Below are 24570 nucleotides of genomic sequence, written 5' to 3' on the forward strand. Positions count from 1 at the left end.
TTAGGGGGAACCTTCAAACTGAGGGACCTTCAAAGGCAATTGCTATTTGTTTTCGGCTTGGAGCCCTAGTTTAATACGGATAACTTTATTTGCGGGGAGGGAAGAAACATTTCTAGACTTTGGTTGCGGGACAACATTGATAACCAACTGTGATAGGTAATAGTATTAGACACCCAATAGGGAAACGATACACATAACACACATGTGGGTATGGTCGTATATGCTCGCTGTTACAGCGCCCAGCGATCCAACTTAGTGGAAGAGCAGGTTACCCTTCTTGGCGGCGATGGGCAGACGGTCGCCCTGGAGGAACGGGTTCATGACGGCGGCATCCAGGCGCGGATCGGGCATGACCGGGTAGCCGGCCTTCTTCACCAGGCTGTTCACGTTGTTGAGGCTGTTCTCCTGGCCCATCTGCATGATGTACTGCTCCACGGCGGAGTTGAGATCCCCCTTCTCCGATCCGGAGTCGGCACTGTCCTGGTCCGAGCAGTCGAACATGTGCTCGTTGTCGCAGGTGCAGTCCTGGGCGGCCTGGAACTCCCGGCTGAAGATGGCCGTGTTCTCGAAGTCCACGATGCAGCTGCCGCCCTGGGTCTCCATGTCGTAGCCCTCGGGGCAGGGATTCGGGGGATTGCAGTAGGCCGGCAGTCCGGCGTCGTTCTTCACAATGGCTGGATACCTGTTGGGCCCCTCCCCCATTCCGCCCGAGATGAACTGGTGTCCCCACAGCGAGCTGTGCTGCAGGAACTCGTGGTCCCGCAGCGAGGGACTGGAGCCCGCACCCGAGGGCAGGATGCAATCGCTGCCCCCGTCGCACAGCCTGGCGTACTCCGAACGGGAGACCAGGTCCACGTTGTCCTTGGAGTTCGCGGCTGCCTCGTTGTCCACGTCGTAGTAGCCCACCTGCATGTCATTGTCCATACGGTTGAGCAGATCCGTCAGCAGGGCATCGGCCAAAATATCCTTGGAGCCGTACGACTGCACCTGGCAGCTACTTGAGAGGAGCACGAGCACCCCAACCAGCATAGACACACCTGGAACACCATGGACTGATGGTCTGAGTGACATTTACGACTAATTCCGAAGACTTACCCTGCGGTCTGGAAAACATATTGCGCGTTTCTAACCGACTTTGACCGTCCGTCCACGTAGGAGCTTTGCAGAGATATTGATTTTTCGGCGGCAGCTGCTTCGATTAGGTGTGTATAACACTGTGACGTCGAGCTCTTTCGTCCGATGTGGCGGCTACCAGTTGAATTGTCGGAATATACAGCAATGCACTCCTGGCCCTCTTTATAAAGCAGTCAGAGTTGATAACACATCTGAACAATGCGCATGCGCCGTAAAAGAAAGCTCTTTTATGTTGGGACAGTCCTTTTAAGAATGAGAATTAGATTAGAGCCAATCTGTTTTGGGTAAGATGGTCTTTAAAAACATTTATGGAAAATGTTATGTTAAGGTCTTTCAAAATATTTGCTTCGGAATTTGGAATCCATTGCATCTGCCGAAATATGGAAAATCATTGGAAATCACTCCGGAAAAAGTTTTTTCTAATACTTAGACTTCTTATTTTATTTCTCTTATTTTCTTGAGAGCATTTGTAAGGAATTCAATGCAGAATAACCTGTTATGTTTTTTTTAAACATAAAACAAACAAACGTAATATAAATAAAATGTCTTCCTCTGATGATAGCCCATAGGTACCAATTAATATAATAGTAAAAATGGATAATAATAAGTGGGAAGAGAAACGATTCGTTCAGCTGTCAAAGATCATATCGATTTCATCCTTCATAAGTCTTTCCAAGCGCTTGTGCGGCTGTGTTTTTCTGTGTGCCAGCAGAGCCTTTCGATTCGTTCAGCTGTCAAAGATCAGATCGATTTCATCCTTCATAAGTCTTTCCAAGCGCTTGTGCGGCTGTGTTTTTCTGTGTGCCAGCAGAGCCTTTCGACTTATAAAATCCAGACTGCAGGGCTCACACCTAAACAAAAAGAAACATAACATATAAACGAAGATAAATATTTCTGATTTCTGAAGTTACCAATATTTCCTTTTTTCCTCAGGGTGAGTGAGGCAGTGGTCTTTCAATTCGATGACGCTACTGAACTTCATTCCACATTCCAAACATGGATATGGTCGTTCGTTTTCATGGGCTCTGAAACACAAACATGCGGGTAACATTAAGATTTAATTGGTGTTCAAGGCTTTTCTTATGCTTACTTTTCGTGCCGCTGCCTGGCTCCCTGAGCTGAGAAAACATCGCCACAGAAGCGGCACTTAAACTGGCGTAGAGATTCGTGGTACAGTTCGCGGTGCTGCTTTAGAAGCGACTTTTTCTTGAAAGTCTCGGGACACTCAGTGCAGGGGAAGAACTTCTTCATCTCCCGGCGGTCTAGGTGCCCGTCCAGGTGCTCGTTGTACGAGTACTCATCGTGAAACAGCTGGCCGCACTCGTCGCAGATGAAGAAGTTCCTACGTCGCTTAGAGGCTCTTTCTAGCTGCTGATCCTCAATATCTGCATCTTGAGCCTCCTCTACGGTCTCCAATATCGAGACCTCGGGGTCGATCTCCGGTTGGTACTGGTCTATGCTATCTTCCTCCTTCGTTCTGTCGTAGATCATATAATCCTCGTCGTAATCAGCCTCAAACTGGTCCGCATCGATCAATTGCTCGTCCAGCGGCTGGGGGTCAACGTCGTTGTCGACAACGACCAAACCTTTCGACTTCTTCTTCATGTCTAGCAGATACTTTTGCGAGAAGATGCAGCGCTCGCGGAACTTGGTGGCCAGGTCTAGCTCAGAAAAGCAGCGCTCGCAAACGAACTCGGGGAGTCCCTCGTTGGTTGTAAGCTGGAGGATCCGAAATGTTAACATATAACAGAGACACTCGTGTAAAGATACCTCTACTCCAGTAATCAGCTTCAATTTGACCAGGAGCTTGCCACGCATGTACTTGAATATGTTACGATCTCGTTTTTGGTCCTTGATTTTGTTCGCGCAAATGCGGCAGACTTGGGCGATGTCCATTGTTAATACAAGAAAAGCTATTTATTTTCATCAAATTGTGGCAATTAGTGATGGCAACACCAGGAATTCAAATAGCTGATAGTGCTCACGCAGGTGGCTGCTATCGATACTTATTTGTCGATGCCTTTCTGATATATTACTGGGTTTTAAAAATTAGGACTGAATTACGTTTTGTTTTCCGTTTTGTATGTGTTAAATTTTAACTAAAATCCAAAAGAAGAAGAATTATAAGCAAATCTTAATTCGGGTCTTATAAAAAAAAAGTCGAAAAGTGTCTTATATAATGTTTTGTCTCAAACAAATCGGTCTGGCTTTATTGCTTTATTCTAATGTTGTGACTGGCAAGATTGAAAGAACACCAGATCCAGAAACCATGAAAAGGCCAAAGGAAAATATTTGAATTCGAAAAGTGTCAGAAATTGCACAGAGAAATCGATTGATGGCCAATCTGTTATTCTTGCTCATCCCTAGTTTCGCGCCTTAAATGTTTTCTGTGGTTTTGGCAACCGTTTTGTTTTTTGGGGGTTTCTAAGTGGCCTGCGTGCTAATAAGTTGTTCGTATTTATTAAAATAACCATGTCCAGCGAAGCAGGTCTGGGTTCCAAATGGACGCGACCAGATGATGTGGGTATGGTCATAGGATCATCTGCTCGCAACTCACATTTTGTCTTCATTTTTCAGTTTATAAAGCTGCAGCGGCTCAAACAGAAGAAAAACAAATTGGCTGCCCGTGTGAGCAACAACAACAGCAAGAGACCAGGGCTCCAAGTTTATGAGACTGATAAAAGCAAGCTTCTAGAGGCTAAGCTCGCTCAAAAGCGAAAGAACCCATTTGCCAAGTAAGTTATCCACTCCGCTTCGCAAACCCAATCACGCTCTTCTTCCTTCAGATCCACAGACGATGCCAAGAAGCAGCGTATAGACCCAGAAGTGCCGAACGTCGAACCGGTGGTCACCGCCTCCTCCTGCTTTGTGCGGGAAACTCCCACTCGTCCGCCGCCCGCCAAGTTCGTGCTGCAGAAGTATGACCCTCAGGCCTTTGCCAAGCTGTTTCAGCAGCAACAGACCAATGCAGAGGACGAGGATGATGCAGAGTTGGCCGCCCGCCAGAAGCACACCGCCCACCTTCCAGTGGATTGGAGCCTAAAGACGCGCGCCCGCTTCTTCTGCCCCACGGAACTGCCGGCTATCCAGCTAAAGACCTCTCAGCTGGCCAGCGGACTCACCAGCTTCGTGCGCTGTATGGATCCACAACGGACAGAGAGCACGCTGGATATTTCGGACGCCACGCGGTTCAACCAGTGCACTTACTACTGGCAGCACCCACACCTGCCTTGGTTGACCCTTTTCCCTCGCACCGCCAAGGAGAACGTGGGCGTGGTCGTGGGCGAGCGGGAGCGCAAAGCGCTGGCTGAGGAGTGGGACTACAGCTTCCGCGGATTGTTTCAGCTACTGCGTGCCCGCCAATGCCCATACTTCTACTTGTGCGCCAACACCTTTACGGTGCTGTTTCGAGCTGCCGGAGTGGGCGGTCGGGCGGAGAGCCATGCCCTGGTAACGCCGTCGACACGCGGAATGCGCCAGACTCTCAGGCAGGAGGGAATCGAGTTCAGCATGCCCCTAAAGACCGAGTCCAATGGCAACGCACACGACAATAGCTTTCCCGAGGAGAGCACTAGCAGCTCCATGGGTCAAGAAACGACCGAGGACGCTGCTCCGCCAGACAAGGAAGATGAGGACGAGGAAGAGGACTGGCTGGAGAGCTTGGGCGTAGACGATCGCGAGCTGCGCCGCATTCAATCATCGCATGCAAGAAAACAGCAGGCCGCCGAGATGCGAGAGGATTTTAGCGACAACTCTCTACTCGTCATCGATGGCGTCGAGTGCCAAGGATTCTTCAGTTACCTCTTGAACGCCAAAAGCGCCATCAGCACAGTAGGCCGACTGGCAGGAGTGCCACCAACCCTACTGTCCCCCGTGGCGTTCCCAAAGGCCACTATGCAGCATTTGGTTCCGCGCTCCAAGAAGGTCCGCCTGGACGGCGTAGACTACTTCAGCGTGGATATTAAGGGCCTAATTCTGCCCACATTCCTGCCCAGCGTGGCCGAGTTGCTCTGCGAGACGCGCCAGATGTTCAGTTCCACGCTGGCCAGTAGCACAAACACGCTGGCCTTCAGTAAGGCCACCCAGAAGCTGCTAGAGAGTCCGGAGACCGCGCAGCCGGATGGAGAGGGAGATGATGCCGCCGGGCAGGTCTTTGGCGAGCAAAACCTCTCCGAGTGCGGCCTGCTGCCTGGAGTAGTGGGATCCATCTGCCGCACTGGCCAACACGCCGTTGGTCTTCTCGAGCGTGTTTGCTATCAGAGAGGCGAGGGATACGCATGGAGCTAGAAAGCACCCTGTCATTAGCAAAAGGATCGCGTTGAAGGGCAGCTTGCGTTGTTGCACTAATCTTAATCTGTATATTTTGTTACGTGAAATAAAAATGTGTGCTAGCGAAGAGAAGATATTTCAACTGACTATTTTTAGAAGGCAACTTTCACTGTGCTCTTTTTCCCCCAACACACTCATGGAATTTTAAAACCACCTTGTTTGTGCTTAATCAGCCTTAATCTTAGTGTATATGTATATTTGTGTAAAGTTGTATCTTAGCTAATTGTCTACCATGATCAGCTCGTCGATGCTCCAGTCCTCGTAGGAGTGATCCGGCAGGTATCGGCGAATGATGATGGGGATCTTTTTCTGCTTGAGCTCCTTCATGGCGATCTGCAGCGGGTCCGTTTCTCCGTCCAACTCCACCATGATGGGTGCGCACATGGCGATCTGGAGTGCCCGGGTGCCCAAGACTCTGGCTCGTTCGTATTTCGTCATGTACTTAGTGGTGATTCGCTTAGACTTGGGCACACCCCTCCGCCCGCTCCACCAGGTGCTATGATTTCGATGTTGTCTACCTCCTCTTCTTGGTTGATATCCTCATCCACATCCTCGTCAACATCGTCGAAATCGTCGCCGCCGACGCTGCAATAAGAGACATTTACCATTAAGAATACTTCAATATTAGACTATTCTGCTTGGACTTACTCATCGTTATCGTAGTCGCCGTCATCCATTGTTTTTCTTAGTTTTTATAAATAAATGAAATAATGAAAGTTCGGCGTGTTTTGCACGCGTCGCCGACTCTTCCTCTTTCTACAGTGCGCTTTGCAATACTTAAATCCAGTGCGCATCAATCACAGTGGCTTTCAAACTGTGTGGATGTATCGAACTGCAACTATCGATAAGCAAAACTGAAAACTGAAGGAAACAAAATGTATTGTCTTATAGTAATCGCAGCAACATTTGTAACGTTTGTTCATTCAAACGAATAATTATACTTTAATAAATTAATTTCTTGTTAGGAAAATTACAGAATTATTTTATACGATTTTGATTTTAGCTTTCTTAATTAAATTAATTCCAATTGCTGAACACATGAAATATCCAATATTATTTTTTTTTAAATTTTGAATATGCTTGGGTGGCTTTAGGATAAGACCGAAAATTATTTAATAATATAATAATTATATTAAGATAGCTAGATAGATAGATTAACAGATATTGAAGATAAATTCCGCTTAACCAAATTAAAAAAATATTTTTTAGTGAGACTCTTGCTTGTTGTTTTAAAGAAGGAAATAATATTATTATAATTTAAACGAATTGAATATTTCTCTATTAATACTCACTTTTTAATTTGATTTATTGACTGTGCAATTTAAACTGACTGAAATCCATCACCTATAAGGACACTTGACATGTTCGATTTCCGCATGATCTACAGATAAACTTTGTTGAGTTCCAGGTCGAGAAGCTCGAAAAGTACTAACCGTAGGATTCCGGAAGTCCTCTGGGTTGATATGATCGTTGGGGTGACCGAGTTCTAGGCGCACGCACGATTGGAGGGTGGGATGTGTATCCAGAAGGTCCTTGCAGTGGTGGAGAAGGAAACTCGAGAGGACCTGGCCGAGGTGGATGAGACCTCTCGCGTGAAGGATACTGCGGTTCGTAGTCGTAGTCGACGCAGGTGCGAATGGACACGTTTCTCCTCCTCCCGCCAGGTCCTCGATGGGTGGCATCCCTATCGAACCGATTCAGGTCGAAGTTGACCAGGGGATCCACCTCCGGCATTCGCGTGGTTCTGGGGGGATGCGGGTAGTACGGATCCGGGGGCTGCTGGCAGTTTCCCTTCAGCGCCTGGACAGCGGGCTGCAAGGACTGCGCGGAGACGCTCCGTGGGAGCACAACAGGGGGTTCTGCCTCGGGGAAAAGTGCCCCTTCGGGAACAACCGCTGTTCTGGGATGGAGCGCCACAGGGTACGCATCCGGGTGACAGACTTTAGGCCTCCGGCTCACCCTCCCAACGACACCTTCGTTTCCGGAGCTGCGGCAAGCCCGCTGCCTCACAGGTTCAGGAGGCGAGGAACAGCAGCACCGATGACGGGGCTTCGGGGGAAGAGCGCAACGGCAGCCCGCACTCGAGGTCACAGGAGGCGGAGGCGGAGGTGGAGGAAGAGGGAGAGGAAGAGGAGGAGGAGAACAGCAGCAGCCGGTTTCCGCGTTCAGTAGCCTGAACCTGTGCGCCGGCTTCTGCGATCGCACCACGAAGCAGTGGCGACTGCGATTCCGCTCGGGGTTCCGGTGGCTTCCGTGGAAGACCTCGTCATCGCAACGACAGTCTGGCGGTCTCCGGGCCACCTGGGTGGAGCTCGGGTTGTTCCCTGTCCGAAGGAAGAGAGTGTACGTTCAAAGTGAACGGTGGAGAATTCGCCCCTGGTTTTACTTGCCCATCATCGGTCACATTGGCTTTATTGTCCCGAAAGGCAGGAAAACGCTATAATTTAGGATAGTCCGAAATGTGTGAGTACTGTTGACGTGTTCCGAGTGTTTCGATCTGAGCTGCCTGCCCGCTGTCGCCTGCTGGGATCCGGTCTCCTCCAGCTGAACCGTCTCACTGGATGGAGCACTTCTTCTGCTTCTTCTGCGACCGGCAGTGACCGCAGGCGTTCTGGTTGACCGGCTGTCCCGGATGGTTCCCCTGGCGGTACGGCTGCGGACCTGACCGATTCACGCCCTGCCCGCAGGTCACGTGCATGTGGGTGGGCTGTTGCTGCTGGGCCGGCTGGCACATCGCCTGCTGGGGGGCGGGGCCACCGGCGGGGCGCAGTGGCACTCCGCCTTGGGCGGCTTCTCGCGGCAGGTGCAGCGCGTCTCCAGGGCGGGCGGCTGCTCCCGCGGCGGACGGCTGCAGGTGATGTGGTCTGCCTGGTATTGCGGGGGCGCCGATCCACGGGTGCGGTTCTGGGTGCAGGTGCACTCCACTGTGGGTCCCGCGCGGGGCGGGTAGAGGGTGCAGGCGGCGTTGTTGTCTGCTTGCGGCTGGTACGAGCTCACCTGGCACCCTCCGGCCGGCTGCCCCTGCCCCTGCCCCTGTGCCTGGGGATACGGACAGCTCTCCGGCTGCTGCTGCGGCTGGTGGGCGTACGAGGGCGGCGGCCGGTGGGGCGGATGCTGGGGGGCGGGGCACCGCCACTGGTGCCGCACGGACAATTGTTGCACTTGCCACACGGAGATGCTGGCGGCGGAGAGGTTAGCGGTCTGCCATTGGCGGTGAACCCACTCGATACTTACACATTTTCCAAAAAAAGAAGTTCAATTTCGATTTTCCCTACAGGCTGTATTACAGGCAGTTAGACAAACTTACAAACTGACAACTCTGGACGGGAATCTGAATACGGATATTCCAGTTTCGAGTTCATGGCCGCACTCACTCTTCTTTCCTTTCCTTACCTTTTCCTTAGTGAGTGAAGCTCCCAATATAGAGATTTAAAAGCATCTTTATCCTAACTAACAACTCGACAAGACGGCTAATTACAGTAAACAAAGTTTTTCATTATATTAAAAAAGTTTGACTAAAACCGTAATATAATAATATCTAAGAATTTAAAACAAAAAACGCCAGAGTCATGCCGTGGCACCAATTTAAAATAAGTTAAATAAATACATTTCACTTTATGATAAACAATAATTAAATGTTCAAGAAAAACTAGTACTAAACTATTTTGGGTCTTCCACTTGGAATCTAATAAATTAATCAATAAACAAGTTTATAAAAATAAAAATCAATATTTCTTAAATTTTATGTTTAAATTTAAAGCTATAATGTCGATTAGTCGTTTGTTCCTTACAGAAGAAAATGGTTTTCAAATGCTTTTATAAAATAGCGCAGGAAAATTTCAGAAAGTAAATGTAATTGAAATTGTTTCAAATTAGTAAGATAAAATACAATATTTAAAAAAAAAAGTCAAAAATATATAAAACTGCATAAGTTTATTACCAGAATCCAAATCTTGATCAGCTAAGTTCACTCGTTTCTATCTAAGTGGTTCTTTAACTTTCCAAATACAAATTTTGATATGTACGTACATCGTTAATTTCGACCGATTGATGTTCACAGCAATTTATGTATTGGGCTTAAGCTAAAATTTATATCGAAATTATACAAACAAATTGTCTGTTTGATTGCCAAAATATTAATAACAACGCTCCTTAAATTTGATTTACAATTAAATCTTTCGTTGCTAACTGTGTTTGGTGCACCAACTAAAGTCGGATTATGTCTTCGCTAGGTTAGGATGGTGAATCGAAAATGGTAGGAGTGTGTATTTGCTAGATTAGGATGGTGAATCTGACATTTAAGAAGGTGTACTTGCTAGGTTTGGAGTTGGGTCTCGCTAAACTAGGAAAGTGTATTAGCGCCCGTAGCGGCTGTTTTTAAAGCTATACATTTTCGGTTTTTGTGGACTTATACCCACTGGTAACACTTGGAAGTTGAATTGGAATTGGTTTTGGAGCTCTACCTCACTGGACTGGTAACACTTGGCCGAGCGGTTCGGACGTATTTTTTGCTCGCTCCGTCGTGCATTTTTAACGGCCACAAAAGTGGAATCCTAGTTGTTCTCGCAAATTCTTTGTGTTGGCTTCACGGATGGAGCAAAACGTCTTGTAGTACCGAGCCAGGATAACGGGATATGTCGAGTCTTAACGTCTGAATTGTTGTATTCCGAATTGATTTCGTGTGTTTGTGTGTGCAAGCTAAGTGTGCAATTGTGCGAAAGTGCAATGCGTTTCCGTATCGAGTTTTCTTGATTTCAAAACACCAAAGAAAAAACAGTGCAACTACAACAAAAGTTTCAGCATTACTTGTATGGATAAGCGGACATACCTGTCTACTAGGTGAGTTTCCAACCAGATTGACAAGTCTTAAACCGGCACTCCAATTGGAAGAACGAGAATAGGGCATCGGTACACTTGCACTTGGGTTCGAATTAAAAGCAGAAATTCAAGCCAGACGCAAATACCATCATACTCACACCCACATGACCTGTGTACGTATACGGGGTGCCCAGCTGAGTTGTTGCTGCCTTCACAGCTGTATTTTGTTCTGATAACGGCACTTGGCGTAGATGAAAATGACAGCTGTCTCTGTCATCACCCCCCTTGCAGCTATCTCCCTCCCACGCACTCCAACTAGAACGAGTAAATCCAGATTTTGGGGCGTATTGGTGAATTGTTATTGTTTTGGGGGTGCTATTTTACTTTTTCCGAAGGTGCACGCAATAAAAACATTTTCTTTCCGGTAAAGAAGATATCGATTAGATGGACACATGTCTTTTAAATATAAAGATTAACGATTTTTTCAAAAACTTATTAAGGAATTATTTATAAATGTAATTATAATACAAACGTAATATTTATAAACTTTTATTTTGTATCACGTATTCTAGATAAAATTATATGTATGCTTCAAGTGAGTATCTACTGTAGACTTTTTCTCCGATACAACCATTACATTGGTTGTATATTTTTCCTTTCTAAATGCATAATGTTGCATTCAATGCGAAAAAGTTCATTTCTGAACGATTTTATTTTCATTTTCGCCGGCCAGCTGCTTAGTAGCCATTATTAATGCCCCTTTACATGTCACCCCAATGCTGTGTATGATATACATAGCTTTGCTATTTTGATTGGGGCTTGCGTGTACCGTCGAAAAGGTCAGACGTGGGTTGATCTGTGGCTGCGGCGAAGCGGGTCAAGATTGAATAACGCCTAAAAAGGTTAAAAAGAGGTTAGGGGTTGTGACCAAAGGAAAGCATTAACTTGTTTTTAGTACTGGCACAAAGACAGCCGTATTTTATTTATCGATGACTCTGTTTCTTTCTATTCCATTTTCCTGTGTCTGGTTATCAGTTTACTTAATGTAGTTCACATTTCCGCTCTGTGTTTTTGTTGTTTCCCCTTCTTCACAAAAATGGCCCGAAATCGACCTACATGTACTAGTCTTTTTAGCTTTGTTAAATAATTATTGCTGTCATGCGCTCTGATATTGGAGTGAGTCAGCAGGGTATTGATATGAGAAATTGGACTAACTTTTATTAAGTTCTTTGAGCTTTTTGGCAAAGCGCCTGATATACTAATATTCTGGAATCAGCATGATTTACTACACATTCTGTAGATAAGCAGAAATGTGTATTTTGAACATCGATTCAAAAAAATTATTATAAAAGCACAGATAAATATTTATCTCTGATTTTAAGTAATTACTACTTCGATGTCAGCCTGTTGAAAGTATTTTAATAAAGAATTGCAAGCAACTACAAATAACTTTTTATAAGAAAATTATTCAGTTAATATTAACTAGTTACCACGTTAACTTCACTTAAATTTGATTCATTCGATCTTATCAACTCTGTATTTTTGTATCCTGTAATAGAAGATCTGTATACAAATATGTGTTGCCCCTAACTTTATACGACGTGTCATGCGGACCCATTCATTTTTCGAGATAAAGTCCAGTCTATACATAGGGTACTAAAGCACTCGATTGTTATTGTTTGAGTTGCTGATAAGCGAGTGCAGATTAAATAGCGCAAGCGAATGGTTTTTCACGAAACAGATACGGAATACAAATCGTCATCATTTCAAATTGTTTTGCACATTTTAGCGAATTTTTAACGCCGCTCTATCCCATCTCATCGCTTGCATGTTCGTTAATAAGTGACATCTAACTAATTGCACGTAATTAAATTAGATACAAAAACCATTTTGTAGTTATTATAAGTGAAGCAGTATTTATTTCAAATACATGAAAAACGTTTATTATCTTACTCAAGTCGTGGCATACAAAGCAAACCCCACGGTATTTTGTGTTAGTCCCCTATCATAAATAGCAAATTACCGGGTTCCGTTTATTTTTCGCTCCCTAATTGCACATTCTTCGCTTAAGTGCGTACATATTTTATTTAATTTACTTTCCGTTCACATATTAACACATTTCCTGAGGGGTCGGCTCTGCTGTTTGTTGGTTTTTCTTTCAGTTTGTGTGGTATGAGTGGTATTTGTGTTTATTTCATTCCGTTCATGATTGATTTGTTCGCCGAAAAGGTAGATTTAATATTTGCTCTAAGGGAACGCTCATTTGGTTTCTGTTGTTGTGCTTATTTATAACAGCGAATTGTATGTGTACCTAATATTAACAATTAATTACTTTTTGGCATAAAGATGGCAAAGCAAATTTACAAGAAATGTTCTCTTCTTCAGATCACTATTTTTAGAAGTCGACTTCATGAGAACACATAATAACTATACTGCAAGGTGTTTTTGAATACAATTAAAAATAATGTGGAACTTTTAAAGGTGATGGCAATAATTCTCAATGCCAAAAAGCTAATATATTATTTAAACGCAGCTTTATTTGCAGGTATTTATAATGGGTACGCTCCTACCCAATAGAGAACAAAATAGCACTTGTGTTTTTATTTGCTTGGCCATTAGCCGGCTTAAAAGGGGTTGTCCTCCTCCAATGTCAATGTGATATAAAGTCAGGAAATGCGACTCAGAGCCAACCGAACTTGCAGCTGGGGTGCAAATGTGGACAAGGTCCGAGGTGGATTTAATGATGCATATTAACCAGCAGCCGGTTATTGCAGCCCGGCCAAGATTGCTCGAGCGATTCAAGGCGAAGGTCGCCGCCGGCTGCACGCAACTCGAGCGGGGAGAACTCGTTTTCCAAGTGGTTCGGCGGAGTCCGAACACAGCTTCCTCGGTCCGCTTTTTGTCTCTGAGTCTGGGCTGGGGCGATTCTAAAGCCGATTTTTGCGGGCTGTAGGTGCCGTCGTTCGCCGTTAACCTTGAAGCGTTTCGTTGCTCATACGCCGCGTGAGTCGGGCTTTGTCAGTGCGAGTTCTGCGTTCAGGCATTCAAATGTGTGCGACTCTCTAATTAGCAACAGCACAGTCTGCTTTGCTAGTCACCTAGCTAAACACCGAACACTTCTCGCCTTGTTTGCATGTTTTTTCAGCCACACATGCTAGTTTTTAGACTGTTCTCCTCGAACGTGTAATACGGCACTATTTAGATGGCGGTGATTTTTGAAGAGCTTTGGAGATATTTATCTTAGAGCATATTTGTTCATTTTTCTTTGGCCAATTTCAAAGCAATTGTTTACTGCTGCTAAATGAGAAATCATAAAATTTACGATCGGAACATGAATGGAATTGAGAACCTGTTCGGTTCTGGTTAAGTGGCCAATGATTCAGACTGCAACTTTTAGTACTTTTAAAAGTATTTTATAGTTTTTACTGCTGCCATTTTAGATGCTCGTTGTATACTTACGAACTGGCTGAAATCTTGTACATTCCCCCTCCCCAAAAAGTGCAATTAAGAGTTCACTCAACTCATTTTGGCTGGTATTGCTGCATTGTATTTTATCTTTTCCCCTCCCATTCGACGTCGAACAATTTAAACCAGTTTTTTACATTTGCGCATTTTTCCTGATTGTTGAGTTCAGTGAGCTATGAGCACGAATCGCGCAATGTACAAGTATAATACATATATAAATTATAACTTTTGAGACTGTGAAATTTTCTGACTTTGATAAGCCATTCACAAAGGCAAAAAGAAACCTTGTACAAGAATTTTGAAAGCGATTTTGCAAGGTGATTGGCAACTTGTCAGTTTGCTATTTATGGAATATATAGCGTTTATAATCAGCTCGTGCCCTACAATAACTAGAATTTGACTTATTAAATTCGGTTTATGGAAGCTCGTGGAGTCAATATCACCAATAATAAAAGCTGTTTTTCAAATGGGCAAACCTTAAAATATTGTACGTTAGATTGCTTTATGACATAATAAATAAATTGGCAGACTTATTAAAGTTACTGGTAAATAAAATTTGTTTCGATTATTTCTATGTCGTTGTGTGAATCATAGGCATTAAAAAGTTTATTGAAATTAAGAATACTAAGTAGTTTCTAATAAGTGACACGTGCTTTGAAAAATTCTTTATACATTTAGTTTTCAGATACATATGTCAAAATAATTTATTCATAATTGTTCACTAAATTACTTTTTAATAGATTTTGTTGTGTAATTTAGGCGTTACAGCTGACTTTATGGTTAATGAACCATAAACATATAGAATCACCATTACTAACAACATTTGTTGGCAACTGTCAGTGTTCATTGAAAAATTAACGTGGGCATGCTAATGACAAAACATCGGGAAAGTGGGGCTATTGTCGGATCTTTAAAAAGGTCACTGTAGAGTTGATTAAGTCACCACCTTTGCAAGTCCCCTCTGCCTTTTCCATCGTATTTTCATTATCGACACCTTTCAGTAAGTAATTAAGAGTGGAGCCGCTTCGTAAAGTGCAAAAGTAACAAAGGCGAACATTAAACGGAAAGAGAATGGATCGTCGTAACTCAGATTTATTGTGAGGAGTAACTGAAATTTCCCAACACTTCTTCCTCCTGCACTCTTTTCCTCTCTGACTAACTTTGAATACAGTAGAGCATTGCTAAGACTAACTTCTCCCTGCACAAGCTCAGGTGTGACAAACAAGTTTATACTTGTATATTTTCTGTTTCTGTAAATACACAGAGTGATTTTCAAATTAAACAAATTGGATAATCAAATAAACTTACCAATTGGAAATGGGGCGTCAAATTTATTATAGTAGGGTCATATACTCTTGTTAAAATATAGCTAAAGCAATTAATTGTGTTTCTTTTGTATTCCAAATTTGTGATGAGTTTGATTTCCTTTTTAGAATGTTTAAAATGTAAGACATCTTTTGATGCTCTTAAATAGAACGACTAATAATGCAAGACAAAAATACTTCATTCTTATTAATCGTATTTAACATGAAAATGTTAGTTGTGTAGTGTATTTTCTGTAGTTAGTTTCTCGAACAGTTATTCAGGCTCCACTGTATTTCTAATTGAAACCTGTTTTTTTTTCCCGCAGTGCCGACAAAGCCGACGACGTTGCCGTAGACGGAGACGAAGACGACGGCCAGTCGAGATGACGCAGACCAAGCAGCCGGCAGGAGGGTCGTCCACCTCGGGCGCAGAGTTCGTGGCCCCCGTCACCTCCACGGGCGCCGCCAGGTTCACGCCCTGCTCCGCCTCCGCCCACGACGTCTTGCTGAACAACTTCCAGCTGAAGAAGAAGAGCTACCGCGTCCTGCTCCACGGCCAGCAGTTGGTGTGGGAGCGCCTGCAGCGCATCAAGCAGCCGCGCCAGGGAAACGAGACCAAGGCTCCGTTGCCCCCAGACTCGCCCTCGCAGCCGGGAGGGATCTGCTCGTACGGCCCACAGAGCCATGTGCTCCACCTGGACGACGTGGTCAGCATCAGGAGCGGGGACACCAAGACGAGCTCCCTCAAGCCTCCCACTCCGCCGGGATCCGAGCGCAGTTCCCGAAGCAGCGGTGAAGCTCCGCCGGGGAAGCCCACCAGCCAGTACCTGACCATCAACTATGCCCTGCGGTTGAGCAAGTCGCAGACGGACTGCAACCGCTGGGAGTTAAGAAGGCTCACCTTCTTCAACTCGGACCCCTACATAGTGAGGCAGTGGGACCAGGAGCTGCAGATCCGCCTGCAGAGCTCCTCGGCCACCAGGCTGCGCGTGCGTCGCCTCTTGGTGTTCATCAACCCCTACGGAGGCCGCAAGGCGGGATCCCAGACCTACGAGCGCCATGTCAGACCCATTTTCCAGCTCGCCGGAGTGGACGCCACCTGCATCACCACCCAGAGGGCCAACCAGGTGAAGGACATTCTGCTGAGCCACGACCTGAGCGTCTACGATGCCGTTTGCTGCGTCGGAGGCGACGGAACGGTGGCGGAGGTGATCAACGGACTGATATTCCGGCGGATGCGGGAGTTGGGCCTGGACGAGCAGCGGCCTCCCTACATTCCCAGACCGGCGCTGCCAGTGGGCGTAATCCCGGCGGGCAGCACCGACACCATAGCCTACAGCATGCATGGCACGGCCGACGTGAGGACGGCGGCCATCCACGTGATCCTGGGCCAGCACCGCGGCCTGGACGTGTGCAGTGTCAGCAACGGGCAGTCGCTGCTGCGGTTCTGCGCCAGCGTCTTGAGCTACGGATACCTGGGCGACGTGGCCGCCCAGAGCGAGAACTACCGCTGGATGGGACCGAGGCGGTACGAGTACAGTGGCGTCAAGGCCTTCCTCAGCAACCGGGGCTACGATGCCGAGCTGAGGATGCTGGAGGAGCCGGACCTGCTCCTGACCACGCCGCTGGAGGAGGTGCCGCAGAGTCCGGACAGCGTGTGCTCGCTGGGCGAGTCGGTGCCCTCCGTCTGCTATGCCAATTGCCAGCGCTGCAGCTTCGCCAGCAGTATTCAGGAGCAGCGATCCTCGCTGTTCGTCCAGGAGGAGTCCAGGGCTTCGGAGCGCGTTCAGCCGGACGAACCGGAGGAACTCCACCTGGCCCCCAGTGAGACTGCGCTGCTCAGGCCGCGTCCACGACCGGGGAACCTCCAACTGCCCACTGGCTCCATTTCTTCGATGAGAAACCTCGGCAACGAGCAGTGGAAGGTGGTGCGTGGCAACTTCTTCATGATCTGCGGGGCAAACATCACCTGCGCCTGTGCCAGGAGTCCGAACGGCATCTCCCGCTACAGTCACCTGGGCGACGGCTGCCTGGACCTAATTCTGGTAAAGAAGACCTCGCTGCTCAACAACGTACGCTTCCTCCTCAACACGGCGGGCAGGAGCGGAGATATCGTGAGTCAAAATTACTTTAGAATATTTTATTCCGTTTAGTATTCAATTCGGTTTTAGTATTGAAATTTGTTAATTGAATATTTGTTAATGTTAAATCCAACGTCAACTTAACTAACATGTATTTGAACTGCTTTTATTTAGCGCAATCTGCCGTTTGTGGAGGTCTATCGCACCAGGGAATTCCAGTTCAAAACATTCTCGGGCGCTGTCGAAGAGGACTACAGCTTAGCAGGATCTTGTCAGCCAATATCCCCGCCAGGAGACATGTCCAACACCACCTCCCCCACAGAGTTTTCTAGCTGGAACTGTGATGGCGAGGTAGTCACAGACTTGGACATAACAATGAGGTTAGTTATTTGTACCCTTAATGCCAAACCATCGCCTAAAAATGATTCTTATTTTGCAGGTCGCACTGTCAGCTCATAGAGGTGTTTATGCGAGGGCCTCATTCCTATAGCAAGCCCATTAAGGGCGGCACCACGCCCTCAACCCCAAGTAGCTCCAGCGATAATGTCTACTGCTGCTGCAAGGACTAGAAGCTTTAACCACATAGAATTAGCATCAATCATTGGCCGTGACAAGTAGCTCGTAGTTTTGCGTAGGGTATCCTTATTCGTATTTGTATCATGTTAAAGAGCGGGTCTCCCCGTCATTGTTTTTAGCATAGCTCAATAAAGCAACTGATATTATCGACTGTATTAAGGCATCTGAAAGATGCAGAAGCGAACCGAAACATTCCCCTCGGAAGGCGTGCATTATTCACATACCTATATATTTACATATTGTGTACTGGTAAACTGGCAATAAAAACGTGTCTATATGTATTTATTCTACGAGATTTTTTTAATTTATATGTTGACCTACAAAATGAAAGATTGTCCCTATTCCCAAAAATCTTATTGATCGTAACTTTCAAATAATACTTTTGTTCCACAAAATTTAAAATTAAATTGGGTTAAGGTAAAGTTGTAAAAAAAAATGCCTTGTGAAACATTTTATTTTCTCACCAAATCAGAATAATGTCTATAGCTTCGGTAAGCCGAAGCTTATATACCCTTGCAGACATCAAATATGTCGAACCAAATACATAATACATACATATAATACCCTTTGCTCTGAAAGGGTAAAAACAATTTAATAACAAAAATTTGTTTGGATAAAAGAGCTAAAGTTTAAGGCGTTTTAATCTGTGAGTTTGAGGCTGCCGCCAGAGCTAGGAATTTTTCAAAAACTACCCAACCTTTTTCAATTATCCTAATTCGGGCAAAGTCACAATACTGTTGCATATTATATTTTTAAGTTTAAACAATTTTGGTCAAGTTCGTTCTTAACATATAATGTTGTTAAAAAAATGTTATGGTTTGCTTAGAAATACAAAAAAATATATAATGTTAAAATCAAACTACTTTTTAACATATTAAAAATTTTAGTTGTATTACGCGGGCGCTGGCGATACATCGTTGGCCTTAAAATGGAGTCGATGTTGGAATGGATCGATAGTATCGATGTTGAAATCGATTTCGCAGCTTTTCCGACATCATCTGGCCACACTGATATATTTGTGCCCGTCATTCCCCGGTAGTGACAAACAACTCAGCATTTTGCTCAAAATCTGCCCCAAACCGAGTAAATTACAATGTTGAACAACTACAACAGCCTGGCACAGCCCCTTTGGCAGAACGGACCCACTCCCGGCGAGTTCTACAACTTCACCGGCGGACAGACGCCCGTCCAGCAGCTGCCCCGCGAACTGACCACGGCAGGTCCCTATGGAACCAAGCGCAGCACGTAGGAATTGTGGATTTTACCAGTCTAACCCATATCATTTACCTTGACCCATTTTTCGCAGATCATCAATCACCACGGGCTCCTCCGTGCTGGGCATTCGTTACGACGGCGGCGTGATGCTGGCCGCCGACACGCTGGTTTCCTACGGATCTTTGGCCCGTTACCAGAACATCGAGCGCGTCTTCAAGATCAACAAGAACATTCTGCTTGGGGGCAGCGGAGATTTCGCCGACATTCAGTCCATCAAGCGCAGCATTGACCAGAAGATGATCGAGGACCAGTGTTGTGACGATAATATCGAGATGAAGCCTAAGGCGCTGGCCAACTGGATGACCCGGGTGCTCTATAACCGGCGCTCTCGCATGAACCCGCTCTACATCGACGTGGTGGTCGGCGGCGTGGACAAAGAGGGCACCCCATATTTGGCCAACGTGGATCTCCGTGGTCGCTCCTACGAGGACTACGTAGTGGCCACCGGCTTCGCCCGCCATCTAGCCATTCCGCTGGTGCGCGAGAAGAAGCCCAAGGACAGGGACTTCAACGCCGTAGAGGCGTCCCAACTGGTAAGTACATATGTGTTTTTAATTCGGAATTCGAGCCTAAAGAAATTGCAAAAACAAAATTTTTTTAGATCCGAAAGTGCATGGAGGTCCTTTACTACCGCGATACCCGTAACATTTCCCAATACACTGTGGGCGTCTGCAGCGCCAACGGATGCGTCGTGGAGGGACCTTTCCAGGTGAACGAGAACTGGACTTTCGCCGAAACCATCAAGGGATACTAGAATTTTTGATCCCCACTGATCATAGTTAAGGTTAAGCTCGGCGGTTTATGTATGCATTCAAATCATTTCTTCAAGTATAATTTTGTTTCATGATTTATTGAAAATAAATGTGGATAAAATACTACTACTATATATACTATATCTTTAGCTCAAAGTTTAAAACGTGGTTTGCTGTTTCGGCCAATAGAACCGTTTTCTATTCTCTCTAGTAGCTGGTTACCGCAAAGCCAAGATTTTGTGTCGATTTTTAGTTCCTCCTTTTCAACCCTCGCATAGATTAGGAAAATTAATTGCTCGGCTTGAGCCTTTAGTCAACTTCCAACGATTTTTCAGTTTAACAATTGAAATAACTTAACTACAATAGTTATTTTCACCGGATCGGATATTCCATTTTCAGAATTGGTTTTTTAATTAATACGAAAAATACACCTCTCGGATCAATTTGGGTACATAATTTAATTAAATTAATAATTCTGGCTAAACAAACATACATATAATAAATTTGATCCGAATGTGGAATTCTTCAAAGGATTGCTGCTTGGAATACGTGTCTTAAGTCGCCCATGCTCGTCCCATGTGTTATCCAAAAGGCTTCTTAATTCAGCATGGTGTGCCGGTCGTAAATGTGGCGCCTCTGCTCGCGCACCTGCCGCTTCCACTTGTCCTGCTGATGGCCCACGCGATTGAGCACATTTGCTCTGGCACTGAGCTCCTGGTTATTTACTGCAGGTAGAGGCGGCGTCGGCTCGTCCTGGTTGAAAAAGGGGAGAAATTTGGAATTAGTCTGGCGGACGTGGCATGATGTGATTCAAAACTTGGGTCTTGGGTTAGTGGTGGGTGTCCATATGGACGGGTGAAGCGGGTTAGAAACTTAAAGTATCAAACAAAAATGAAACAAGAAGGGTTGTGGAAATTAAAATCTATTCAAAAGTGTGGTGATTCTTTATTGCCAACTAGTTGAGCCGCATCGGCGTCAACATCGTCATCATCATCTTCGCCTTGGACTGTAACTAGGAGGCTATACTGAATGCCCTTGTATCTAGAATGTTTGCTATGTACATCTTCGTTGGTGTGCTCCTGGTAATTCGCCTTCACTCGCTTGTTCAGCAACGGGTCCAGGCACATCAGGAAGAGCATGTATATCACTAAAATGGAGATGATCCAAATTACAATGATGACCACGACCTAGAATCAAGAGGGTAGGCTTAGTCGAAAAAGTCAAAGCGCATTAGTTTGTGCCAACCTTGATCAGAGTCGTATTTCTCGCCACATGGGAGCACTTGCACTCCGCGCATATCGGTAGTTCCTTGCCATTGGCGTCCAGGCGAGGCAGTAGAGCACCAGCACATACACTAAAATTTCACAATAAAATTGTCAATAATATTTTGAAGTAATGGTTTAAATACCCAGATTTCAGATAGTTAAAATTGTTCTAAAACAGTTTACAACAAAGGAAAGGAATTGTTTTAAAAAAAATTAATTTTTTTATTAATTCTACAGTTTTTAATTTGGTTTTAAATTATTCGGAAACATTTAATAATTATTACACAAGTTGCAAGTTGCTTGTTTTTGTAAATAAAATAAGAGAGAAGGTAAAACAATTCTTACATAAATTAATGCGCATTTAAAAAAAAATATATAAATACAACTTAAAACAGTACTTTTAAAAAATATTTCCAACACCATTGTGAAATGCTTTGCCAAATTAAGTTAAAAAAAAATAAAGTGCAATTGTTAGTTGATATTTAAGGTCCTAAACAATAGGTATTTGTAGGTATAAGAAGGCGGCTACTATTGCGTTGCCGGTTGGTGCGGTAGCACTTACCATTCGGTAGACGGCGTTGCCGCGCTGCTGGTATTGGAAGAACTCTGGCTGGGAGCAGCGAGCGGAGACTTGCCGATGACGTTGGGCAGAGGTGCCGCAGTGGAACCTGGACTGGCGCCCGCCTGCTTGGCGGGTGCCACTGGAACCGATGAAGCCGCAGGTGAAGCGCTCAGCTGGGTGTTGTTCTTGTTGTTGTTGCTGCCACCCACTGGCAACGTCTGCGCTGCAGTCTCAGCCTTTTTTTTTTTTTTGGACGCAATAAAACAAGTATTAGTGGACCAGTCATGTGACCTGGCTAATTGGGGGACTCACCCATGTCACGCCAACCAAATAACATATCGCCAACAGCACAGCGTAGACCAACAGACGCTTGTGTGCCATTAATTTTTTTTTGATTTCAATTTTTTCACTTTTCTTAACTTTTATTTGGAGAAGGCTGCTTGCAAAATTTGCAGTGTGACCGCTCTTTGCTGCAACGGAATAAATACCAAAGTTAAACGGCTCTTGGAACTAGTTGTTTTCGAAATTATGCATTTCTTGGCTCGTACATATATTTGTTTCATTGCCAGCAGAGAATTTTTATCAGTTGGTTGATTATGGATAATCTGCACGAAAAACAGTGTAGAACAAGTAGGTCGATGTGCATATATAATGCCAATATAAGAAAACGTCATAGAACACAAAAATAATTCTAACTTATATTTCATCGCCTGCGATACAAAAACAGACCATTGGCTACGTTCTAATCGATGTTTTATTTTTTTTAAGGAACACTAGCTTATTACAGTACTATTCAATGAATTAATACGATTAATTACAAATCGGCGTATGTTTATGTTTTAAAGGCGCTCGCCATTTACTGATCCAGTGATTATGACTGGTGAACGCACCCAAAAAAAATGAGTATATACAAAAGTTAATTAGTATTTTTGAGGAAAACTGGCAATGCGAATTAAACAGCGCCTGGTCACACCGGCGTTCAATCCCTGAGCTGTCAAAAAACGATTTGTTTGCGTGTTCAACGGAGTTTATTATTAATCTTGCCGGCACAAATTGGCCTGCTAAGATACAAAGGATAAGATAACACGACTCGGGCAAGACGAGATGCAGCACGGACTACTCCTTGCGGGCCTGGCCCTGGTCAGCAGCCTCTCAAGCGGTGCCGGTAAGTTGTGACCCCAAGGGAAGTTGCGTCTATGTGGTGTTCTGTGATTGGCCACGCCGCATGTTGGCCCTTGGATGCCTAAGTCTGCCCATCATTAATATTTTTCTCGGAACACTATCTCCCTAACTACGAAAACAGCAACGGAATCCAATGTGGTCACCTGCGGCTCTATTCTGAAGCTCCTGAACTCGGATTACTCCTTCCGCCTGCACTCCCATGACGTCAAGTACGGGTCCGGATCAGGGCAGCAATCGGTGACGGGCGTGGAGCAGAAGGAGGACGTGAACAGCCACTGGGTAGTGAAGGCCCAGACGGGCGAGCTATGCGAACGGGGCGAGCCCATCACCTGTGGATCCACCGTGCGCCTGGAGCACCTGACCACCAAGAAGAACCTGCACTCGCATCACTTCTCGTCGCCACTCTCCGGGGAGCAGGAGGTGTCTGCCTACGGAACGGATGGACTTGGCGACACCGGCGACCACTGGGAGGTTGTGTGCTCCAACGAAAGCTGGATGCGAAGTGCCCACGTGAGACTGCGACACATCGACACCGGCATGTACCTCGGCATGTCCGGCCGCTCCTACGGTAGACCCATCTCCGGCCAAATGGAGATCGTGGGCGTGCACAAGCCGCAGCACGGAACGCGCTGGACCACGGCAGAGGGCCTGTTTATCGTGCCGAAGGAGAAGAGCTCAACGCACGAGGAGTACGCCCACTCAGAGCTGTAGTAGCGATAAGGCGCATCGACTGCTATAGTTTTTTACTACGTTTAGTTGTGTAAATTATAATTTAGTTGAATTTTTATGTGAAGCGATAGCAAAGAGAGTTCATTTTGTATTAGACCCACAAAGCAAACCAACAAATTAAAACTATTTAAATTCAATCAGGGAATTTGATACTTGTCGAACACGACTTTTACTTTGGGACACACGCAATTTAACCTTTTCTGGGTAAGTATAAGCTTTTTAACATAGCTTTGTAAAATTCACTGTCTTTAATGTCCCCCTCGGTTTCGGAATCTATCGGGCATTGTTTTTTTGTACCAATCAAAAAAATAAAAAACCCCAGTAGGGCTCATCACTTAACACACTTTTACAGAGTATAACCCATAGCTTGCGGTATTTTTTGTTAAACAAATTTTAGGTATGCTGCGTTATTACAATTAAAATCGCTATCTATCAGTTATCAACCAATAATTTCTATAATAGGAACCATAAATATAATAGAGTTTTACAAAAGAATGATAACGGGGTGTCGATATCTTTGAACATTCATCAGAAAAAGGGATATCTTGACCCTATGGGAGTACTTTAAATTAAAGCTCAGGCAACTATCCTTACAAATGCAATCGGAGGGACTCGCGTTCCGCGGATGTTTCTCCCCATTCCCTCGGATTGTTTTTGTTTGCATGCATAAAACAATGGAGCTTATCCCAACCATGTAAGCTATGTAAATACATTTTGCCATTGCTCGCGGTTCCCTTGCTCTCCCCTAGCAATATCGTCACGTCCATTATCTGCTCGTCTGTTTTGTGTTTCTTTTGTTTAGGGCATTGTCAACGCTTTGTCTGCTCATCCTCCTGGCCATATCCTCATCCTCTGTCTCGTCCTTCCCAGCCCCGTAACCCGAACTGATTGTGAGCCAGTAAGGTCAAAATGTTAGCAGACCCCAGCCAACCCACGCAGTCATTTATAGATTTTCATAATCGGGTTGTCCTTGTAACCATTTGTGCTCAAATAAGAAATTGAAACAAGGATGTCGAGAGATGTTGCCGTGGCAGAAAAGTGTTTAAAGAATTCTTGTAAGGAAGTTTTAGAAAGTCAACTATGTTTTAATACACAACG

The 24570-nt window shown here is 45.2% G+C and overlaps 10 protein-coding genes across 12 annotated transcripts; 4 read left to right on the forward strand and 6 right to left on the reverse strand.

The window, feature by feature from the left end:
- Nucleotides 1–45: 45 nt before the first annotated feature.
- On the reverse strand, nucleotides 46–1276 carry LOC108090153 (neuroendocrine protein 7B2). Its single transcript, XM_017188710.2, has 2 exons — nucleotides 1096–1276; nucleotides 46–1037 (listed from the first exon to the last, which is right to left on the reverse strand). The coding sequence occupies exons 1-2, from the start codon at nucleotides 1112–1114 to the stop codon at nucleotides 253–255; spliced, it is 804 nt and encodes a 267-aa protein (XP_017044199.1). The 5' UTR covers nucleotides 1115–1276; the 3' UTR covers nucleotides 46–252.
- A 281-nt stretch (nucleotides 1277–1557) lies between these two features.
- On the reverse strand, nucleotides 1558–3110 carry LOC108090150 (transcription factor Ouib). Of its 3 annotated transcripts, none has more exons than XM_017188706.2 (5): nucleotides 2905–3110; nucleotides 2225–2853; nucleotides 2046–2159; nucleotides 1949–1985; nucleotides 1558–1849 (listed from the first exon to the last, which is right to left on the reverse strand). In XM_017188706.2, the coding sequence occupies exons 1-5, from the start codon at nucleotides 3028–3030 to the stop codon at nucleotides 1763–1765; spliced, it is 993 nt and encodes a 330-aa protein (XP_017044195.1). In that variant the 5' UTR covers nucleotides 3031–3110; the 3' UTR covers nucleotides 1558–1762. The 3 variants fall into 3 exon arrangements, with proteins under 3 accessions (XP_017044195.1, XP_043065112.1, XP_017044194.1); XM_043209177.1 differs by having other exon boundaries at nucleotides 1558–1792; nucleotides 1892–1985; XM_017188705.2 differs by having other exon boundaries at nucleotides 1558–1985.
- A 374-nt stretch (nucleotides 3111–3484) lies between these two features.
- Nucleotides 3485–5549, forward strand: LOC108090148 (protein downstream neighbor of son homolog). The gene is made up of 3 exons (XM_017188704.2): nucleotides 3485–3654; nucleotides 3712–3869; nucleotides 3921–5549. The coding sequence occupies exons 1-3, from the start codon at nucleotides 3607–3609 to the stop codon at nucleotides 5419–5421; spliced, it is 1707 nt and encodes a 568-aa protein (XP_017044193.1). The 5' UTR covers nucleotides 3485–3606; the 3' UTR covers nucleotides 5422–5549.
- A 72-nt stretch (nucleotides 5550–5621) lies between these two features.
- On the reverse strand, nucleotides 5622–6228 carry LOC108090155 (DNA-directed RNA polymerases I, II, and III subunit RPABC2). Its single transcript, XM_017188712.2, is given in 3 exon segments — nucleotides 5622–5939; nucleotides 5942–6048; nucleotides 6112–6228. Coding segments are annotated over 3 exon segments (393 nt in total). The 5' UTR covers nucleotides 6141–6228; the 3' UTR covers nucleotides 5622–5682.
- Nucleotides 6212–7950, reverse strand: LOC108090151 (proline-rich receptor-like protein kinase PERK9). Its single transcript, XM_017188707.1, has 4 exons — nucleotides 7854–7950; nucleotides 6897–7787; nucleotides 6756–6844; nucleotides 6212–6324 (listed from the first exon to the last, which is right to left on the reverse strand). The coding sequence occupies exons 1-3, from the start codon at nucleotides 7858–7860 to the stop codon at nucleotides 6804–6806; spliced, it is 939 nt and encodes a 312-aa protein (XP_017044196.1). The 5' UTR covers nucleotides 7861–7950; the 3' UTR covers nucleotides 6212–6324; nucleotides 6756–6803.
- Nucleotides 7857–8825, reverse strand: LOC108090154 (basic salivary proline-rich protein 4). The gene is given in 4 exon segments (XM_043209211.1): nucleotides 7857–8191; nucleotides 8194–8579; nucleotides 8582–8692; nucleotides 8771–8825. Coding segments are annotated over 4 exon segments (726 nt in total). The 3' UTR covers nucleotides 7857–8017.
- A 1077-nt stretch (nucleotides 8826–9902) lies between these two features.
- LOC108090196 (ceramide kinase) lies at nucleotides 9903–17988 on the forward strand. The gene is made up of 4 exons (XM_017188784.2): nucleotides 9903–10302; nucleotides 15377–17164; nucleotides 17306–17511; nucleotides 17571–17988. The coding sequence occupies exons 2-4, from the start codon at nucleotides 15434–15436 to the stop codon at nucleotides 17698–17700; spliced, it is 2067 nt and encodes a 688-aa protein (XP_017044273.1). The 5' UTR covers nucleotides 9903–10302; nucleotides 15377–15433; the 3' UTR covers nucleotides 17701–17988.
- A 720-nt stretch (nucleotides 17989–18708) lies between these two features.
- Nucleotides 18709–19868, forward strand: LOC108090215 (proteasome subunit beta type-4). Its single transcript, XM_017188808.1, has 3 exons — nucleotides 18709–18952; nucleotides 19014–19515; nucleotides 19584–19868. The coding sequence occupies exons 1-3, from the start codon at nucleotides 18801–18803 to the stop codon at nucleotides 19734–19736; spliced, it is 807 nt and encodes a 268-aa protein (XP_017044297.1). The 5' UTR covers nucleotides 18709–18800; the 3' UTR covers nucleotides 19737–19868.
- A 305-nt stretch (nucleotides 19869–20173) lies between these two features.
- LOC108090216 (uncharacterized protein CG1161) lies at nucleotides 20174–22045 on the reverse strand. The gene is made up of 5 exons (XM_017188809.2): nucleotides 21874–22045; nucleotides 21562–21797; nucleotides 20980–21088; nucleotides 20796–20921; nucleotides 20174–20487 (listed from the first exon to the last, which is right to left on the reverse strand). Exons 1-5 carry the CDS (start codon nucleotides 21940–21942, stop codon nucleotides 20332–20334), a joined length of 696 nt encoding a protein of 231 aa, XP_017044298.1. The 5' UTR covers nucleotides 21943–22045; the 3' UTR covers nucleotides 20174–20331.
- Nucleotides 22046–22520: 475 nt separating this feature from the next.
- Nucleotides 22521–23617, forward strand: LOC108090087 (stromal cell-derived factor 2). The gene is made up of 2 exons (XM_017188588.1): nucleotides 22521–22726; nucleotides 22865–23617. The coding sequence occupies exons 1-2, from the start codon at nucleotides 22666–22668 to the stop codon at nucleotides 23452–23454; spliced, it is 651 nt and encodes a 216-aa protein (XP_017044077.1). The 5' UTR covers nucleotides 22521–22665; the 3' UTR covers nucleotides 23455–23617.
- Nucleotides 23618–24570: the final 953 nt, after the last annotated feature.

The sequence above is a fragment of the Drosophila ficusphila genome, unplaced genomic scaffold (assembly GCF_018152265.1).
Source record: "Drosophila ficusphila isolate 14025-0441.05 unplaced genomic scaffold, ASM1815226v1 contig_791, whole genome shotgun sequence".
Taxonomy (NCBI): domain Eukaryota; kingdom Metazoa; phylum Arthropoda; class Insecta; order Diptera; family Drosophilidae; genus Drosophila; species Drosophila ficusphila.

What these genes read in the sequence shown, in the direction of transcription:
- LOC108090087 (XM_017188588.1), top strand. Translation starts at nt 22,666, where the DNA reads ATGCAGCACGGACTACTCCTTGCGGGCCTGGCCCTGGTCAGCAGCCTC. An exon ending in CAGCCTCTCAAGCGGTGCCG is followed by an intron (nt 22,727 to 22,864) that starts GTAAGTTGTGAC and finishes CTACGAAAACAG; the next exon opens with CAACGGAATCCAATGTGGTC.
- LOC108090150 (XM_017188706.2), bottom strand. Translation starts at nt 3,030, where the DNA reads ATGGACATCGCCCAAGTCTGCCGCATTTGCGCGAACAAAATCAAGGAC. An exon ending in GCCAGGCAGCGGCACGAAAA is followed by an intron (nt 2,160 to 2,224) that starts GTAAGCATAAGA and finishes TTTGTGTTTCAG; the next exon opens with AGCCCATGAAAACGAACGAC. An exon ending in TGGATTTTATAAGTCGAAAG is followed by an intron (nt 1,850 to 1,948) that starts GCTCTGCTGGCA and finishes ACGAATCGAAAG; the next exon opens with GCTCTGCTGGCACACAGAAA.
- LOC108090151 (XM_017188707.1), bottom strand. An exon ending in AGGACTTCCGGAATCCTACG is followed by an intron (nt 6,845 to 6,896) that starts GTTAGTACTTTT and finishes GTTTATCTGTAG; the next exon opens with ATCATGCGGAAATCGAACAT.
- LOC108090216 (XM_017188809.2), bottom strand. Translation starts at nt 21,942, where the DNA reads ATGGCACACAAGCGTCTGTTGGTCTACGCTGTGCTGTTGGCGATATGT. An exon ending in GCAACGCCGTCTACCGAATG is followed by an intron (nt 21,089 to 21,561) that starts GTAAGTGCTACC and finishes GTGAAATTTTAG; the next exon opens with TGTATGTGCTGGTGCTCTAC. An exon ending in GAAATACGACTCTGATCAAG is followed by an intron (nt 20,922 to 20,979) that starts GTTGGCACAAAC and finishes TCTTGATTCTAG; the next exon opens with GTCGTGGTCATCATTGTAAT.
- LOC108090148 (XM_017188704.2), top strand. Translation starts at nt 3,607, where the DNA reads ATGTCCAGCGAAGCAGGTCTGGGTTCCAAATGGACGCGACCAGATGAT. An exon ending in AATGGACGCGACCAGATGAT is followed by an intron (nt 3,655 to 3,711) that starts GTGGGTATGGTC and finishes TTCATTTTTCAG; the next exon opens with TTTATAAAGCTGCAGCGGCT. An exon ending in CGAAAGAACCCATTTGCCAA is followed by an intron (nt 3,870 to 3,920) that starts GTAAGTTATCCA and finishes TTCTTCCTTCAG; the next exon opens with ATCCACAGACGATGCCAAGA.
- LOC108090196 (XM_017188784.2), top strand. Translation starts at nt 15,434, where the DNA reads ATGACGCAGACCAAGCAGCCGGCAGGAGGGTCGTCCACCTCGGGCGCA. An exon ending in CGGGCAGGAGCGGAGATATC is followed by an intron (nt 17,165 to 17,305) that starts GTGAGTCAAAAT and finishes GCTTTTATTTAG; the next exon opens with CGCAATCTGCCGTTTGTGGA. An exon ending in GACTTGGACATAACAATGAG is followed by an intron (nt 17,512 to 17,570) that starts GTTAGTTATTTG and finishes CTTATTTTGCAG; the next exon opens with GTCGCACTGTCAGCTCATAG.
- LOC108090215 (XM_017188808.1), top strand. Translation starts at nt 18,801, where the DNA reads ATGTTGAACAACTACAACAGCCTGGCACAGCCCCTTTGGCAGAACGGA. An exon ending in TATGGAACCAAGCGCAGCAC is followed by an intron (nt 18,953 to 19,013) that starts GTAGGAATTGTG and finishes CATTTTTCGCAG; the next exon opens with ATCATCAATCACCACGGGCT. An exon ending in CCGTAGAGGCGTCCCAACTG is followed by an intron (nt 19,516 to 19,583) that starts GTAAGTACATAT and finishes AAATTTTTTTAG; the next exon opens with ATCCGAAAGTGCATGGAGGT.